This window comes from Bubalus kerabau, chromosome 2, assembly GCF_029407905.1.
Source record: "Bubalus kerabau isolate K-KA32 ecotype Philippines breed swamp buffalo chromosome 2, PCC_UOA_SB_1v2, whole genome shotgun sequence".
NCBI lineage: Eukaryota > Metazoa > Chordata > Mammalia > Artiodactyla > Bovidae > Bubalus > Bubalus kerabau.
In genome coordinates this window covers 178,479,638-178,499,320 of record NC_073625.1, presented here as the reverse complement: position 1 = coordinate 178,499,320, position 19,683 = coordinate 178,479,638, and the positions used below count along the sequence as shown (strand labels likewise).

Sequence of the window (19,683 nt, the reverse complement as noted above, 5' to 3'; positions counted from 1 at the left end):
TTTCAAAATGTTTTTTTCTCTTCTAGCCAAATGATTTCTCAGTATCACTAAAAGCGCAAGGGAAAAACAAGCATTTTAAAGTACAACTAAAAGAGACTGTCTACTGCATTGGGCAGCGTAAATTCAGTACCATGGAAGAACTTGTAGAACATTACAAAAAGGCACCAATTTTTACAAGTGAACAAGGAGAAAAATTATATCTTATCAAGCATTTATCATGATACTGCTGACCGAAGTGAACTGCTGTACAGTTGTAATTCGTCATGTAATTGAAGACTGAGAAAACGTCAGTCCAGTTATGCTTGACTGGAAATTGCTGTTTCTAACTCTATACGAGAATTGACTATAATACATAAAATATTTTTATTATAATTCAGCCCATATATATATATACTACATACAGCAAGTATCTGCATAGAGCAGTTCCTTATCCTTGGTCTGGTTTATTGTTTTCTTTGCTCTTCTCTTGCTTCTAATATTAAGGTTTTATATTTTGAAAAAATGATGCAAATCAAAAGTCTTTATATGAAAGAATGTCTTTATCGTCTTTCCTTTGTTTTCTTGTAAGGGCACCACCTTAGTTACTTCTGCAGTGGTTTCTATTCATGTAAAATTATTATATCTATTATATCAACATATACCATATGCTAAAATAAATTTCTTGGAGAGTTAATCTTTTCTGTGACTAAATAGCAATAATAAATGGAAAATTAGACATTATTTTCAGCTATTATATTTGTCACAAACCATTGTAAATACCAAATATGTTGTGTCTGTCATTTTTCAGAATTCATTTGTTTTCAGTTTAAAGCAAACCATATGGGACATAGGTTAGAAAATATATATCTTGTACAATTTAAATTTACAGCTGTTGGAAGCAAAAATCTCCAAATTCCTATGAATTTTTTCCCCCCACTTCTCTCTCATCTGGTTATTCAAGAGAAAAAAGCATTCTCAAGATGTTTAGCTTTTAACTGTAAATGGATGCTCCAGTGTTACTTTTTTCCCTTAGTGTTATTTTACCAAAGCGTCTAGTTTTTGAGTATGTTATATCTTGTCACTGTGAAAAAAAGCTGTGGCCAAATTTTGAAGAAGTAGGTGACAATGAGATACTTGGTTCTCTCCCTACCACCCCTCCCCCCAAAAAAATCAGTAATAATCAGGCAAAGTAGTTGTAGTATTTTTATTTTCTTCATTCAGCTTTGAATTTTATTGACCAGGACACTAAAATCGATATGTATTTGAGAAAAAGATGTGATGTGCTAATGCTTTGAGAAAATTTAAGACACAAAATTACTGATTCTAAAATCGAAGTTGTCTAATTCATGAATTTCTTGATTTTGGTGGTTTTAGATTTATTTTGTTTTTTAATTCTCTAAATCTTCAAATCATTTAAAGACTTACATTGCCACTGGGTGGCAGCCCTGACTTCTCCCTCTACGCAACAGGAGTTAGCAAATACAAACATTTTATTACAGTTTTTAAAATCTTTATTACATCTGCTTTTAAAGCCTTTTAGTTTGTATTTCATTATCTTTCTCAGCCCCACTTTATTTATTAAGATAATTATGAGTAGGCAAGTTTAATGGAAACAAAAGTCACATGCTTACCTTTTTTGGCTGTAAAATCACTTGAATATAAATTGAGGAAAATAGTTTTAAAGTAGTTGTAAAATGACTTTTTAATTTTAAACAAACATTTGATGATGCTTGCTTTTTATTCTCTACCTCTTTGTGGATTCCCCTCCATCCAGTCTTCCTTACTTAAAAAATGGATGTTTATTTAAAAAAAGAAAGGACGTAGATGGGTTCAATTACTACTTTGTATCACAGACGTGAGCTATTTATAGCAAACCCTGCTGAGCTGATGTCAAGCATTTTGAGAAAGTAGGAATGGAGCAGCACTGGAAACAGAATGCATATTTCTGTGCTATAATTAGATTTATAATAACTAGAGAATTCGTAGGAGATCATGTGTGCCAATAATAGCTATTGTGTGCTCTTACTATATGATGGAAACCTCACTGGGAACTACTTAACTTTGTAGTTCAACATTTTATCAATTTTTTTAAAGTCTTAAAACCAATGTTTACATCAATGACTTTTTTTTTTAATTATGAATTTTCTTAAGAACTGGAACCATTTTTAAAAACATCTACATAGCTAGCTAGTAGCAGGACTTGTATTAGAAACTGCTTTTCCTCATTCCTAGCCTGTACACTTGCCTTGTGACACATTGGCCTCATTGTGCCTGTTTTTAGACTAGGAGGAAAGTCCTGGAAAGAGCAATATTACAGAAATTTTCTTTCATCTGTGAGGAGATGCTTAGCTTTCAATTTAAATATTCATAACACACGTAACTGCCCCACAGCCCACTTCTACAAATAACTTCAAATTCTTGGAAGAAGGATTTTGAACTTTACATAAGCTCAGTGACAGAAAGCTGTTGCTGCTGTATCTGTTATTTAGTCAGAAGTCCTTAAGTTCAGCTGAATACATATTCACACATATTACACGCCTTTGACTATACACAGTAACACCTGGCACTTTTAAAGATGGTGTGTCACAGATAAAGCACTTAACAAAATCAGAAGGCTTTAGTGCAATCCATTGTAATTGCTGTAAGAATAGAATGCCTAGCTTTGGTTGGTGCAATGATGTCTTCATGGATATGTGGATAGAGTAATGAACCATAAGTTGTCTCCAGCTTTAATGCTTTAATTTTGTCATCTAATCTAGAGATTGCAAGAAAGCAGGGCCACTACCATCTGTGTAGATACATTTGTGAGAATTGCAAAAAGGCACGTCTTCCCCTAGCAAGACAGACACTTTTTTTGCTGTTAATAAGTCCAAAACTCACCATCACCACCCTTCCCCCATCTTGCAAGATAACCCATTTCAGGATACAACCAAACAGGAATACAGTTCAACCTGCAATGCTTAAAAAAATAATTGTTAACATTTTTTAATGGGGTGGGGAGGGGTTTACATAAACAGAGTTTTGGTTTCCCCTGAAAAATGAGAAGCTGGTAACACTGGACTTGAATTCTCACAAGGCATTGGATAGTATGGATGCACCCCATATTTTTACCAATACATTAAAGATTAACAGCGTAAAACAGTGTTTCCCAACCTTTATCCTGCTAGTTCAAATCTCAAAATGCAGTTACTCCCTGTTTTTCCTGTAACTTGGAGTTTTTGGTTTGGAATCTGGAAACTTAACATTTTGCAGAAACATTTCAGTTGCGATGTCCAAATTAATAAATTAGAAATAAATATTACAGCATGCTTTAACTTTTCCACTTTAGTATTTTGCTAGAAGAAAAGGAGATCCTTTGTAGTCTTATCTAGATTCTTTAAGTGTTTTTGAATGGTTTCACAATTGAAGTCACTTCTAACATAAAGCAAATTTGATACAGCACAAATGACATCCTCATTTTATGTTTTGAACAGCATCCAATGGACTTGTTGAAAATGCCATATTACTGCTGCTTGGGAAAATCAGTGTTTTTTTCTATTGCAAGGCAAGGTAGGAAAGCTCCTTCTGAAAAACTGGTTCTGTTGGCTTTTAACAAGTTTATATGACTTAATTCTCATCTTCTAAACTCTTAACAGACCAGCACACTCTGCATACTCCACACCCTAGTTTCTTGCTATTAAATGACCTAAAACCAATGACCAAAGAACTGAAATACCTTTTTATTGTTTACTGTGAGGGGTTCTTTTGATTTGGAAGTACTAATAAATATAGTTTGCTGAGACTTTAACGAGAACATAAATTGGGCTTAGTGAGGTTTTGAAGAGCAAGAGCAAGATTTCGTTATCACTGGCCATGTTCACAGAGATAAACCCCCATGTCTTTTAGAGTATGTATGTTGGTTTGAGCACTTATATTATCTCAGATACTTCAGAATTGGCCTAATGCCTACAAAGGATTCACACAAACATTTAGTTTACCTAGCAGATTTTTTAAACATTTCCTCTCAAGTTACTTTTTAAGCTGCTTTTAAATCTCCAGGGAAAGCTGGTCTCAGTATTTTGAAATAATGTTGCAAATTTTATTTGTAGTTACAGAAGACAAAAAGGACTCAATTTCCCCTCTCCCATGTATTACTGTGACTTTTGAACAGGAAAACAAACTTACAAGTAGACAAGAATAGACATCTAAAGTAGTTTAGATATTGCTTTAAATAGATCTCTGGACTCAGAAAATATATTAAACTCTGTAGAACATTTGAAGATAGCTTTTGGGAAATTATGGAGACAGGTATATTCCAGAATGAGACTACAGAGTCTGTTAAATACTGGAATGGTTATAATTGATGTTTTTTGAGCATCTGTAGAAGAAATGAGTGATCCCTGAATAAATGTCTTTTCTTGGAACAAGTAATGCAAACATACTTTCACTTGTTTTGATACGTTTTAGACTATAGGTAAGGGGGATGGTGTAGAAGACAATTTCATCAGGGCATATGCTAATCACTTGGTGTCAAGATGAGAAAAATACTTTTTGGGCAGTTAATATCTATCTGTATAGTTTTGTGTCTGCTTAGGTTTTGGAGGTACTTATCCATCAACCAACCATCCAGCCACCTCACCTTAAATAATTTTGCGTAGGTACCAGACCATTCTAACCTAGCAATATGAGTGTGAAGAGAAGGGACACATTTGTCCAAAGCTGTACATTTCTCATAATGTAAAGCCTAATGGAGAAGTTCTATGAAGAAAAACAGAGCAAGAAGAGAGTGGGGTGTTAATTTATGCAGGATGGTCAAAGGAGATCTCGTAAGATTGACCTTGAGTGTACTGTGTGCTTCACTTAATCTCTGGTGACTAGCTTTAAACCAGTGAATGAGTGAAAATACAGCAGTCAAAATCATTTGAAAAATTATGTTACGATCTTGCACTGTTACAGAGCATTGTTTCTGGTTTTCAAATTGTAAAATTGGAATAAAAATATTTGTGTCATTTAGACATGGAACTTCTAACTGCAAAGTTCTGTTTTGAATAAGGCCTGATTCTCCATCTTTAGTTGTTGGGGAGTGTCACATAGAAAAGAATCAGTTATAACTACAGGAAGGAGGACAGTTTGTTGACAGACCTGAAGGTTTTAATTCATACCCGAAGGAAAGAATTGAGGTTAACATTCCTGATGTTCTGCACTGTGGCCAGACAATAAATCAGGCAGGAAATTGAAAAAGTAAAGTATGTTCACAGGAGGTTGAAAAGGGACTGTAAGAATCCTGAAAACGAGAGCTGGAAAGTGTGTCAAAGTTACATCTGGAGCAGACTCAGTGGAAGCAGGAGTAAAAAAATCTAAGACAAGGCAAATTCTACTGTTTAAATACCCACTGTGTTACTTGCAGAAGAAAAATAATTGAGATGGGGTTACAATGAAATGTCAGATGTGCTGAAACACAGGACATAGACATATTCCTTTGGTTAAAGGGAAGAGGACTATTTTGTGCTAAGTAGAGCAGGGAAGCATTACTGCAGTTAATTGACCTCATGGTCTGTGCCAGAGCACCAGGACCTACCCTGAGTTTGCACAACCTTAAGAGTTATTGCCTCAAATTTTGTGCCCTGGTGCCTCCCTTGCTTCAGTTTAATCCCAGCACTTATGGGGCTCAGAGGGCTTAGGAGTTTCTTCCTTGAGCATCAATTCCCTTTTCCCTCCCAACTCTTGCCTTTCCATAAAAAAAAACTATCTCCTTGCTTTTCCTTCAATAATCATTCAAGTGGCAAATAGTGTAATAGGAAAACGAATTCCTATTTGTAGACTGTACTTGGGAAATAGCTTTGTTCTTGCAGTGCTTCATCTTCAGACATAGATGACTGATCATCTTCAGCTCTGGAATGCTGTGGGAATTAATCTGAGAAGTCCTGGCAGCAGGTTAGAGGATAGTTTGGTTTTGGCAGGTTGTATAGACCAACCAACCAACTAATAGATCACAACCAACTGATGCGAAGGTATAGAGAGGGAAGTTCCTCAAAGAAGAAAAAGGCATGGTCAGAGTCAGGCATGTCCAGGCAAGGGTAGCGGCCAGCAGGTGAGGCACAGCCCTCCAGAAATTCTCAACCAGTGGCATGGCCCATGCAGAGGTTGATGGTCTGAGCTCCTCGTTGATTCAAGGGCCAGTCCTGAGATGAACTGTCATTCAAAAGCATTGGTAGCATTCAAAAAGGTAGCATTACCCTTCAGCACGCCCCAGAAGTCTGCTGAGCAGAGTTCAGAGTCCTTGCAGTGGACTGTGAAGGACTGGCAGGCAGTACTGCCTTGTCAACAGCAGTGGTGGGCAGGGGATCTTGACAGGGACTCATGTCCAGACTGAGCTAAATATCTTAAGATCTCAAAGTCTGGTGGACAACTCTCCTTACCGTACAGCATAACTAAATGAGGCTTGTTCTTTCTCCCATTTTCTGTTTACTTACCTTTTCATCCTCAGTCTGTTTTCCTTTGATTTTTCCATCCTTGAGCCTTGGCCATGCCATCCTCTCAGTTGGAATGCTTAACTGCAAATGTGTATCTCCTATCCAAATCTTAAGTGGGTACATCCTTGAAATGCCATATTAAGGACTGTCTGTTCTCTCAGGCCCTTGCTAATCTAGATCATTCACTGTTTTATGTCCCTCGTACACATTTCGAGCCCTCTTTTGGTGCTAATTGGGAGGCAGTAAGGTGAGTGAAAAGAACTTGGAGTTAGGCAGATCTCTGTCAAAATTCCCGTCTCTGTCTAGCTCTGGGGGTCTCCAGTAAATTTTCAGGGGTGTCCTCATCTGAAAAGTAGGGAATCAAATCTTAACTTGAAAGACTTAAATCGTATATATACTATATCTATAATGTGGGGATCAAGGAGACGGTGCAGCAAGTGTTCTTGACCATTATGTTTTTAAAAAACACAGCTAATGCTTATTGCGTACTTAACTTTGCCAGATCCTGTCCTGAATGTGCTCTCATATAATCCTCACAACAGCCCTATGAATTAGGTACTATTACAATTTTTTTCCAGTTTGCAGAGGAGGACATTAAAACAGATTGCTTAAAAGAGCTAGCTAAAAAAACACAACTAGTAAATGGCGAAGCCCAAACACCAAACCAGACAGTCTGGCTCCAGAACCCATGCTTTTGATGACCCTCTTAATAGGTGTCGCCAACTGGAAGCCTTTTTTGCTGATCCAGGGTCCAAACTGAAAGATGGGCAGCCTACAAAGGTCCAGCCAGTAAGAGCAAATAATCCCTAATGTATTTATTGTTAATACAACAAATGGTTAATAAACCATTTGTGAAGACCTATTGTGTTCCTGGCAGTGTGCTAATGTGCTTTGTCTGCGTTCTTTAATTCCCACAACTATTATGCAAGACATCGTTGTTTTATAAAAATGAGGCTCATGGAGTTGCTATCTTCCCCTTCACATCAAGAGATCACTACTTTTTCCAACGCACTCCTCAGCCTACAACGATCTAACTTCTGATCCAAGTTCTCCACTGGAACTCCTCTTACTGGGATTACAAATGACCTTCTAAGTGACATAAATCTTGGAGACATTTTTCGATGATCAAGTGACTTTCTTCTGCACTCCCACTTGGTGAGCACCCCTTCCCTCATTGTTTCCAGGACCATAGTCTGTTCCAGAACCACCTTTCTGACCTGTTTATTTCCCCGTATCTTTCTATGCCATTTTTCGTTGGTCAGTTCATTCTTAAATGCTGATCAAGAGCATATCCACCCACCTCCTTAATCTGCATACCCTCCCTGAATGTTCTCACCACTTCTAGTCTCAGCTACCCCTGAAATGCTGAAGGTAGGGGAAATGGTGCCATACTCTGACACTCATAAACTGAGACAAAGATCGTTTACATTTGGATCGTTGACATCCCCCAGTCCTTAGGAGCACCTCAAGTTCAAGTGTATCAAACTGAACACATGCACACTTTTTCTGTACCATCCCCAACACTGACTACCTTGCTGCCACCCCACCCTCCTTAACGTTTAGGTTAAGCTGCTGTCACCACCTAGTTACCCAAGCCTAGGACCTGAAAATCATGTTTGCCGCCACCGCCTCCAATCCACTCCATGTCTAGGAGCTGTCAATTCTACCTCCAAGTTTTGAATCTGTTCGCTTCTCTCTCGAGACATGGGAAAACCTAGAGGAAGCCAGCATCTCTCACCTGACTGACCAAAGTATCTCCCTCCTCACCTACCAGCCTCCAGTCTGGCCGCTTCCACTGTTTTTTCCACCCTAGTCATAAACTTTCTCAAACTCAAATACAGAGGATGATGTGATCAGATTGGAGCCCCTTTAACTCTCATTGCCTCAGGATAAACTCTGCTCCTCGACAAGGCATTCAAAGCTCTCTCAAATTCTGTTTTTGTCTGCCTTTGAGCCCCATTTCTTGCTACTCCAACCTGGTTCTCTAGTTGCACCAGGCTTCTTGTGGTTTCCTAAACACACTGTAGCTGGCTGATTTTTTTTTAGCATTTAATACTCAGCCCTAAAGTCACCTCCTCCAGGAAGTCTTCTCTGATCCCCTAGGCTGGGTTAGGTGTTTCTGTTTAATGCTCCTATATTCCTTTGGTGACATTTCTGTCACTTCATTTCCAATATTGATTTGTGATTATTCTCATGTCCATTTTATCCACTAGTTGGGAAGTTTGTGGTTGAGGTCAGGAACTATTAATTTCCAGTATCTAGCATATATAAGCCCTTAGTGAATGGCAGTTGAATGAATAAATAACTTTCCTAAGGTTATATTGCAAATAATTTCTGACATTGTAACTAAAATGTTGCACTCTAAAATTCACGTTCTTTTTACTAATGCATTTGCACATGTAGAGTGTTTAGAGACTTTAAAAGCTGACGTTTTAAGGGGCCAAACCTTATAAGATTTCCTTCCAATTAAAAAAAAAATTCAATAATACATTCACATGGTTCAGTAATCAAACAATATAAAAAGATACATAGCACCCACAAGAGTTGAAAGCAGAGTCTCAAGATATTTGTACGTCTGTTCAGAGCGGCATTATATTCACAGTAACTAAGATGTGGAAGCAACTCAAGTGTCAATGAATGGATAAGCGTAATGTGGTATATGGAACATAATTCAGCCTTAAAAAGGAAGAGATTCTATAATAAGCTACAAAATGGGTGAATCTTGAAGATGTTATACTGTTGTTTGAAATAAGCAAGTCACAGACAAGTATTGCGGGATTCCACTTACACAAGGTACTTGGAGTAGTCAAAATCGTGAAGACAGGAAATATAATGGTGATTTCCAGGGGGAGGGGGGGAAAGGGGAGTTACTGTTAAATAAGTATAGAGTTTCAGTTTTACAAGATGAAAAGAATTATGGGGACAGATGGTGGTAATGGTTGTATAACAATTTGGATGTATTTAATACCACTGACTGTATATGGAAAAATGGTTAAGATGGTAAATTTTATGTGTATTTTACCACAATAAAAACAGTTTTTAAAATTCCCCAAACAAGTTACTGGAAAGAGTCTGGTTCCCATTTTTCTCCTCCATCTTCCCAATTCCTACTCCCTTTGCCCCCAGATAAACAACCTTGGTAGTTTCTCTATCTCCTTCCAGGTTTTCTTTTTGCAAATGCAAACAAATATGAAGCTATATATTCATCTCCTGACTTTCAAAAAGATACTAAAAAAATTTTTTTTAAACATCTCTGCTTCTGAAGTGGAGATGTAGCAAAAAAGTACCCACCTCCAATGAACTCACAAGAGGGAGCCTTGTGAAAGAGAACAGCTATTTGATGAGAGGGTCAGATAATCTTGCCTGCTACTGCCCAGGAGACCTCTAGAGGTCTATCCAGGGTCCCCCAGGTTAGAGCCTGTGATCCAGGCAGATTTTTTATTTTTTTTAAAAAGATAACAGTAATAATAACTTTATTTACACGCAGGATCTTAGTTCCCCGACTAGGGATCGAATCTGTGCCCCCTGCAGTGGAAGCACAGAGTCCTAACCACTGGACACCAGGGAATTCCCCCCACCACGCTTAAGCTTCCCAGGTACCTTTTCTCTGGAACTCTCCTAGGCCACTCCCACTTGACGCAATATCTAGGTTTAGGCAGAAAGGAGGGTGCTGCACAGCCCGCCTCTTCAGAGCTGTCCGGGCTGGTTCCTCTTTCCAGAACAATTCAGGCTTTACAGCAACTCAGACTCAGCTCCAACATCTGTTTCCCGAAGCAAGGATGGCTGAGATGGAAAGCATACTTCATTCTGGAAGGAAACAGCATTCCAGGTCAAGCTGAGTCTGCCAAACACCGACCCTCAAAATGGTTCTAGAAGAAATCAAGACAAGTCTTATCATGTGGTTTTCCTACGCCTTGATTCCTTGTTTGTTTGTGGGTAAGTATTAATTAGAATACTGCCAATAGGCTGGGATTCAACTATAGGTTAAGAAACTGAAAAATGCTTTCCCGGGGGGGTTGTAATATATGTATAGATCACCTTATGTCTGTTTTTAAAAAGGTTTTTCACTCCCTAATCCTCCATCCCCACAAAGAAAAGGCCTGCATTCTATTAAGAAACTTCTCTTAAATTCCTCAGAGCAATCTAGAAAGATAAAGCATCAGAACAAATAGTTTGAAGGTGAGCAGAGATCCACATGCATTTTATTATTCATTTCATTTTTAAAAGCCACAAAACAGTATTATTTCAGTCTCTCTGTTTGTGCCTCAGAGATGTTCTCTGTAAGGAGAGGCTTAAGTAAAATAAAGATTCTAACAAAACACAGGCGAATAAGAAGACATGCTTTGCAACCTTAATATTGGGTCTAAGACTTATGAAAATTGGATTCCTCTCCTGGTCAGGTACTCTGTAACATTTTTAAAAGTATTTGGTTTGGAGCATTTTGCCTGCCAGTTAAGATTACATAATTTTCTCTGCTCCATTTCTGGCTGCTTGCACCTACATGTTTTATTGTTATGAAATCTCAGCTTTTTTGCTTTTGATGTTTCTTCCTGTCAGCATTTAAGAGAAATTTCTAATTTGAATACATCAAGGTACTAGACACTTTGCATTGTTGATGGATGTATTGAATACTTTCTTTTTCATACTTTCTTTTCTTTTTTTGGGGTAACATTGAGAACTAATCATCCAGTGAGTTTAAATCAGGCAACAAATCAGTGCCAAGGTGATTAGCAGATGTTTGGAGCTGACTTAAACATCAAATTTATGCCTGTGTAGCTCACAGCCCTTCACAGCTCTGTGTCTCAGCATGTGATATGTAAATTTGCTCTTTGTTTCGTGACCCACTGTATTTAGGCCCCAATCCTCTTTCTCACAGCTCCTTGTAAACAAGTATAGGCCACAGGCAGCTGTTGTCTTCACAGTTGGCATGTAACCCCCTCATTTCCTCCTCCTGGACTTTATTATTGTTCTTCTCCACCAGAAGCTCGATCTCTAGTTCTTACCCCACCCCAAACCCATCGTCCCATCATCATTCCAGGGGGACCCTGCTCCTGCAGATCCTTACCAGACCTCTCTCCTTTGACCCTTGACCCCATGTATTCTATTTCAGCGGGTTATTTCTGTTTCCTACACTGGCCTGAAGGCAGGGCCGAGGCATCTTTCCTGGTGTCCCCATGGCCCCTAGCATAGGCTAAGCGTGTTGGTTGGTTGGTTAGTTAGTTGATCGATTGATTAGTTGGCGGGACAAACAAGTTGCCAGGAAACTACTCCTCCACTAAGCCAAAGGGAGAAGATGGGGAGGCTGAATGAGAAGGGGAAAAGCCAGCATATTTTTCCTAATTGTTTTTTAACAGGAAATTTATGTTTTTTTGATCCCCTTGACCCATTTACTAATTTGACATTTTCTTCAATGAAGCAGTCCAGCCTTTTAAGGAAAACTATTTTAAACAGACCTAGAGATGAGTACTCTTCTGATACCTGTAAACTTGCACAGAAAAACAAACAAAAATAGCCACCACTATCCTTGTCTCTCCCTGCTCCCCCTCCAAAAAAAAACAAAAAACAAAAACGTGGTAGAAGCCACAAGGATGTCAGAGTGAGAAGGACCTATGGGTGAGTCTTGATTTTTATCACTTGCTAGTTCAGTGAATGTATCACATCACTTCAATTTCCTTGTCTGTAAAATGGTCAAAATAGCTACCTTGTGGTTGGGAGGTGTCAAACGACATTATGCAAACAAAGGCACTCTGAGGATGTCAGGGTGCCCACCCCATGTTACCATCTGTTGGTTGTGCAAACTGGTGGTGGTGTCAGCAAATATTTGCTTTAGCTGAGGTTACCTTTATGCGATTTTGATCATTTCCTCTGAATTGTGTTGAAGCCTGAAATGATTTCAGCAACATCTAAATGAACTATTACTTACTCTAGATCCTTGGGAGAGATGGGTAGAGTTCTTGCTCTCTTTTATAGAATTATTTTGCCTTGCCCTGTCCCTTTCAAGTAATTTGTGTGATTCAAGAAACTGATTCCCACTACCAATAATAATAATAAAAATAGCAACAACAATGACCATCACGACTGCCATTTATGCACACACACTGTGTGCTAGATTAGTAAAAACATTCTCTTGACATCTCACATCAGTCCTGCAAAGGAGATGATATAATCCCCATTTATACACTAGGGAACAGACTTAGAGAGATTCAGTTAGTTACACAAGTGTATACATCTTGTAAGTTGGAGAACTGGGATTTGATCCTGGTTTGGGTGCCCACAGAGCCTGTTACCTTTTAGTTCTCTGCAGAAAAAGCTGGCACATAAGCAGGACAGGAAAGGGTTGGAGGCACAAAGTGAAAGTAATAAAGAAGATGCGTCTACATTTTCTGACACATTGGCCAGAAGGGCTATTGAGGTAAAAGTGACAGAAGCGGATCCAAATGAGGGGAATTGACAGCAGACCCCCTGAGGAGAAAGCCAGTGTGGAGTCATGCAAGGAAGAAGATGCAAGGTTTTCTGCTGGGGAAATTTGCCCGAGGACTTTGTGGTGAGCATAAACCTCAGAAGGGCACAAAGGTCTAATGTGAGATAGGAACTCTTGTTGTTGTTCAGTTGATCAGTCATGTCTGACTCTTCACAATCCCATGGACTGCAGAACATCAGGCTTCCGTGTCCTTCATTACTTTCCAGAGTTTTCTCAAACTCATGTCCATTGAGTCAGTGATGCCATCCAACCATCTCATCCTCTGTTGTACCCTTCTCCTCTTGCCTTCAATCTTTCCTAGTATCAGGGTCTTTTCCAGTGAGTTGGCTCTTTGCATCACATGGCCAAAGTATTGGAGCTTCAGCATCAGTCCTTCCAGTGAATATTCAGTGTTGAATTCAAATCAGACTTGAAATCCTTTAGATTTGACTAGTTTGATCTCTCTGCTGTCCAAGGGATCCTCAAGAGTCTTCTCTAGCACCACAATTCAACAGTATCAGTTCTTCAGCACTCAGCCTTCCTTATGGTCCAGCTCTCACATCCATTCATGACTACTGGAAAAACCATAGCTTTGACTATATGGACCTTTATCCACAAAGTAACATCTCTGCTTTTTAATATCCTGTCTAGGTTTGTCATAGCTCTTCTTCTGAGGAGCAAGCATCTTTTAATTTTATGGCTGCAGTCACCATCTGCAGTGATTTTGGAGCCCCCCAAAATAAATTCTGTTACTGTTTCCATTGTTTCCCATCTATCTGCCATGAGGTGATTGGACTGGATGCCAGGATCTTTGTTTTTTAAATGTTGAGTTTTAAGCCAGCTTTTCCACTCTCCCCTTCAACCTTCATCAAGAGGCTCTTTAGTTCCTTTCCACTTTCTGCAATAACGGAGTTATCATCTACATATCTGAGGTTATTGATATTTCTCCCAGCAATTTTGATTCCAGCTTCTACTTCATCCAGTCCAGCATTTTGCATGATGTATTCGGCATATAAGTTAAATAAGCAGGGTGACAATATACAGGCTTGACATACTCCTTTCCCAATTTGGAACTAGTCCATTGTTCCATGTCCAGTTCTAACTGCTGCTTCTTGACCTGCGTACAGGTTGCACAGGAGGCAGATAAGGTGGTCTGGTATTACCATCTCTTTAAGAATTTTCCACAGTTTGTTGTGATCCACACAGTCAAAGGCTTTGGTGTAGTCAATGAAGCAGAAGTAGATGTTTTTGTGGAATTCTCTTGCTTTTTCTGTGATCCAACAGATGTTGGCAATTTGATCTCTGGTACCTCTGCCTTTTCTAAATCCAGCTTGTACATCTGGAAGTTCTCGTTTCACATACTGTTTAAGCCTAGCTTGAATGATTTAAGCATTACCTTGCTAGTGGGTGAAATGAATACAGTTGTGTGTCGGGAGCCCGCATATTGCATATTGAGTGCATATTGCATATTGAGTGCAGCACTTTCCACAGCATCATCTTTCAGGATCTGGAATAGCTCAACTGGAATTCTATCACTGCCGGGAGCCAGCGTGAGGAACTCCGCCCATGACAAAGGTCATGAGGAAGGAGGCTCGGCATACGCAAAGGCCGGATCGAGCCTCAGGAATCCCCCTGGAAATTCTCGAGCATCTACCCCCCAAACCTGAGTCTGCCTACTTTCTGCTTTGTGCTTTCACCTACACCTCTGACTTTACAGGGGGCTGTCCCCCACTACCTCTCTCTGAAAAAAAGAGTTAGCTTACAGCTCCAGTTAATAATTCCTGGGTGTGACAGTGTTTCAACCTACAAACTCCTTTGGAAATCCTCTAGTCTGCCTGAATGGGTTTTTCCGGCCACATGTGATTGTTCAGAGCCTCCCAACTGTGAGAGGCAGGAGATGTTCTAAACTGCCTAAACACAGATTCCTTTGAGTAGTTAAAAGATTGATTAGAAATTGTATTGGTGAAGGGTTTTTCACTTGTTGGGCCAATGTTTGCTGCTAAGTCTCCATACTCCTTACCTACTGTGTCCTTGGCAGTGTATTGATTGATATAATGGGTGTATAGAAATGTAAAATGCAGCTTTGTCCAATGCTTTTTGGAAGGCTGGTGCCTGACTTTGGAATAATCACCTTTAGAGAAAAATAAGTTTCTTAAAATGTTAACAGGCCTCCTGGCCAGAAGATGATGTCAATCACCTGAACTTTTGCATATGATAAGTTTGAAAGCCTGGCTTAGATTAGAACCAGGAACTGCTGTCCTTGCATGACTCCACCCCTTCCCCCATTATCCTCTATGCATAACTTAAGGTATAAAAACTACTTTGGAAAATAAAGTGCGGGCCTTGTTCACCGAAACTTGGTCTCCCCATGTCACTCTCTCTCCCAAATTCTAGCTGAGTCTCCATCTGGAGCGCGGAACCCACCATGCTTGCTAATTATGCCTGGGCTTGTAAGATCCGACCGGGGAGGCCTCAGTGTCTCCTCTCCTTCGGGAGAACGGAAGGACGCCTGCGGCCTACGTAAGTGGTGCAAGCTTCTTGTCTTGAAGTTTTATTGGTCTCCCGCATAAACCAAGCTACTCAGCCTCTTTTCTCCACTGAATTTTCCTACTGAGCTATCCTCATTCTATTACTCTTTGCATCCTTAATTAACGTGTAATTAAGCAGTTGTTTCCTGACCCTCGCCTACGCCGTCTCTCCTTCAAATACCCTGGATCAGCCGGGGCTGGACCCCGGCAGTTGTGTAGTAGTTTGAACGTTGTTTGGCATTGCCTTTCTTTGGGATTGCAATGAAAACTGACCTTTTCCAGTCCTGTGGCCATTGCTGAGTTTTACAAATTTGCTGGCATATTGAGTGCAGCACTTTCACAGCTTCATCTTTTAGGATTTGAAATAGCTCAGCTGGAATTCCATCACCTCCACTAGATTTGTTCATAGCGATGCTTCCTCAGACCCCTTTGACTTCATACTCCAGGATGTCTGGCTCCAAATGAGTGATCACACCATTGTGGTTATCTGGGTCATTAAGAACTTTGTGGTTAGTTCTTCTGTGTATTCTTGCCACCTCTTCTTAATATTTTCTGCTTTTGTTATGTCCATACCATTTCTGTCCTTTATTGTGCCCATCTATGCATGAAATATTCCCTTGTTATCTCTAAGTTTCTTGATGAGGTCTCTAGTCTTTCCCATTCTATTGTTTTCTCTGTCTCTTTTCATTGTTTGCTTTAAAAAGGCTTTCTTATCTCTCCTTGCTATTCTTTGGAACTCTACATTCAGATGGGTATATCTTTCCTTTTCTCCTATGCTTTTCGCTTCTCTTCTTTTCTCAGCTATTCATAAGGCCTCCTCAGACAACCATTTTGCCTTTTTGCATTTCTTTTTTTGGGGGATGATTTTGATCACCGCCTCCTATACAATGTTACGAACCTCTGTACATAGTTCTTCAGGCAGTCTGTCTATCAGATCTAATCCCTTGAATCTATTTGTCACTTCTGCTCTATAATAGTAAGGGATTTGATTCAAGTCCTACCTGAATGGTCTAGTGGTTTTCCCTACTTTCTTCAATTGAAGTCTAAATTTTGCAATAAGGAGTTCATGGTCTGAACCACAGTTATTGCCCACTCTTGTTTTCACTTACTGTACAGAGCTTCTCCATCTTTGGCTGCGAAGAATATAATCAATCTGATTTCAGTACTGACCATCTGGTGATGTTCCTGTGTAGTGTCATCTCTTGTGTTGTTGGAGGAGGGTATTTGCCATGACCAGTGCATCCTCTTGGTAAAACTGTTAGCCTTTGCCCTGCCTCATTTTGTACTCCAAGACCAGATTTGCCTGTTACTCCAGATATCTCTTGACTTCTTGCTTTTGCATTCCAGTCCCCTATGATGAAAAGGACATCTTTTTTTGGTGTTAGTTCTAGAAGGTCTTGTAAGTCATCATGGTACCGTTCTACTTCAGCTTCTTCGGCCTTAGTGGTTGGGGCATAGACTTAGATTACTGTGATATTGAATGGTTTGCCTTGGAAATGAACTGAGATCATTCTGTCATTTTTGAGATTGCACCCAAGTACTGCATTTTGGACTCTTTTGTTGACTATGATGGCTACTCCGTTTCTTCTAAGGGATTCTTGCCCACAGTAGTAGATATAATGGTCATCTGAATTAGATAGGAATCAGAGGGGAAAAAAAATTCAGGCTGAGGCCAATTTCACTGAGCCAAGATTTGGTTCACGTATTTTGTTTTCATTCATTTTAAATTTCTGAGCACCCACTATGTGCCAGTTTCTGGATTAGGTGCTGATTAAAGATGAACAAAACAGAGTGTCCTGTCTTCAGGGAACATAAGACCCTACTGGGAAATACACTCAAGTCTAGGGATTTATCATTCATAGTTTTTTAAAATTGAAATATAGTTGATTTATAATTTTGTGTTAATTACTCCTGTATAACACAGTGATTCAGTTATACATCTATATCTTTTCCATTATGGTTTATCACAGTATATTAAATATAGTTCACTGTGCTATACTGGAGAAGGTGATGGCACCCCACTCCAGTACTCTTGCCTGGAAAATCCCATGGATGGAGGAGCCTGGTAGGCTGCAGTCCATGGGGTCGCTAAGAGTCGGACACGACTGAGCGACTTCACTTTCCCTTCTCACTTTCATGCATGGGAGAAGGAAATGGCAACCCACTGCAATGTTCTTGCCTGGAGAATCCTAGGGACGGGGGAGCCTGGTGGGCTGCCGTCTATGGGGTCGCACAAAGTCGGACACGACTGAAGTGACTTAGCAGTAGCAGTGCTATACAGTAGGGCCTTGTTGCTTATCCATTCTATTTATAAAACCTTACATTGCTAACCCCAGACTCCTACTCCACCCCTTTCCCCATCCCCTCCCCCTAGGCAACCACCATTCTGTTCTATGTCCATGATTCTGTTTCTGTTTCATAGACAGGTTCTTTACTGTCGTATTTTAGATTCCATATAAAAGTGATACCATATATCACTCATAGTTTTAACTATCTTTCAGGCCCCAGAAGTAAGGTCTAGGTCAGTGGTTCTCAATCTCAAATGCACATTGGAATCACCTGGAGCGCTTTTAAAAATACAAACACTTTCACTTCTCACTTTCAAGCATTGGAGAAGGAAATGGCAACCCACTCCAGTGTTCTTGCCTGGAGAATCCCAGGGACGGGGGAGCCTGGTGGGCTGCCGTCTATAGGGCTGCACAGAGTCGGACACAACTGAAGCGACTTAGCAGCAGCCAGGATTTCAAAGCCAGAAATCTGACTTAATTAATCTAGGGTGCCGCCTTGGCTCTGGGATTTTTAAAAACTTCCTGGGTCAGACTCCTTAGAGAAGGGTTTATTCCATAACTGGGAAGAGAAAATACAAGTTTGGAGCATCTTGTGGTAATGAAGGAAGTGCTCAAAGAAGGATGGGGGCCAAGATGCCACAAGTATCCTGGATTGGAACCTGGGATGGAAAAAAGTATCAGTGGAAAATTTGGCAAAATCCAAGTAAAGTTTGGAGTTTAATTAAAAGTAACATACCAATGTTAGTTTCTTAGTTTTGACAAGTATATCATGACTATATTAGATGTTAGCATCAGGGGAAGCTGAGAAGGGTTTACAAGAACCCTGTACTTACTGTCTGTACTTTTTCCTATAAATCTAAAATTATTCTAAAAATTAAAAGTCTATTAATAAAAATAACATGAAAAAAGAGGAGAGATGAAAGTAAGTCAAAAGCACACAAAATCCAAAATAGCTCCCAATAACCGAAGATGGAACAATTTGAGTAACATAATCAACATTGATAGAATAAAATAAATTTCTATGAGTCCACACGGATTATTACAAATCTCCACAAATGGTAGAGCGGGAAGAACTCTTCCTTACAAAATTCCAATTAAGACAACAAAACCACGGCTAGAACATCATAGCAATGATTGTTGCAAGTATCATCCACCAATAAATACAAAACTTAATGGATGAAAGTTTGAGGAGAAACAATCACTGCTCAGTATCACAGTATTTCCCCTAAATCATTTATTAATTATAAAGGGGAAAATGGTAATTTTATAGTGAAGACACCGCCTTAACCAAGTGGTCAAGGGTAACTCCACCAGTCATAAGATATATTAGTACATGGCAAAAATGTACGACCTTAATCAAATCATGAAAAAATGTTAGACAAACCCAAACTGAGGAATATCGTACAAAACAACTGACCTGTACCTGTCAAAAATGTCAAGGAAAGACTGAGGACAGACTGGAGAAGACTAAGTAGATATGACAACTAAATGTAGGACCTGGACTGGTTCCTGAAAAAAGGAAAAAGGAAGGAAGGAGGGGAGAGAGGAAGGAAGGGAGGAAGAGAGAAAGAAAGAGATCTAGGGGAAAATTTGGTGAAATTCAGATAAAGACTGAGGCTTCATTATGGATATTGGGCCAATGTTAATATCTTCCTTTTCATATTTGTTTCCTGGTTGTGTACATGTGGAAAACTGACTGAAGGGTATATGGGAGCTCTCTGTACTATTTTGCAACTCTTCTGTTAAGTCTGAAATTATTTCAAAATAAAACTTAAAAGCCTCTTCCCCAGTGATTCTAATGGGCGGCCAAGATTGAGAACGGTTAGTTTAACCTCTATATACCAGTGCTTCTCAAACTTTAATGTTTATGAATTACCTGGGGTTTGGGGTGGTGTGTCCTGTTAAAATGCAGATTCTGGTTCAGTAGGGCATAGGTTGCAGGGTTTTGTGCTGCTGCTGATCCAGACCATACTTCA

General features: G+C 39.6%; 2 protein-coding genes across 11 annotated transcripts in view; both read left to right on the top strand.

The window, feature by feature from the left end:
• Window positions 1-749, top strand: part of NCK1 (NCK adaptor protein 1) — a 77,584-nt gene extending 76,835 nt beyond the window's left edge. For all 8 annotated transcript variants that reach the window (XM_055569599.1, XM_055569598.1, XM_055569597.1 and 5 more), the window contains exon 4: window positions 27-749. In XM_055569599.1, the coding sequence (XP_055425574.1) occupies window positions 27-221 (195 nt within the window). In that variant the 3' untranslated portion in view covers window positions 222-749. The remainder of the gene's footprint in view (window positions 1-26) is intronic.
• Window positions 750-10,065: 9,316 nt separating this feature from the next.
• The window catches only part of IL20RB (interleukin 20 receptor subunit beta), a 40,569-nt gene continuing 30,951 nt past the window's right edge, over window positions 10,066-19,683 (top strand). For 2 of the 3 annotated variants that reach the window (XM_055569587.1, XM_055569589.1), the window contains exon 1: window positions 15,092-15,411. In XM_055569587.1, the coding sequence (XP_055425562.1) occupies window positions 15,330-15,411 (82 nt within the window). In that variant the 5' untranslated portion in view covers window positions 15,092-15,329. Of the gene's footprint in view, window positions 10,368-15,091; window positions 15,412-19,683 lie in introns of those variants that run through there. The other variant, XM_055569588.1, reaches the window with a different exon arrangement.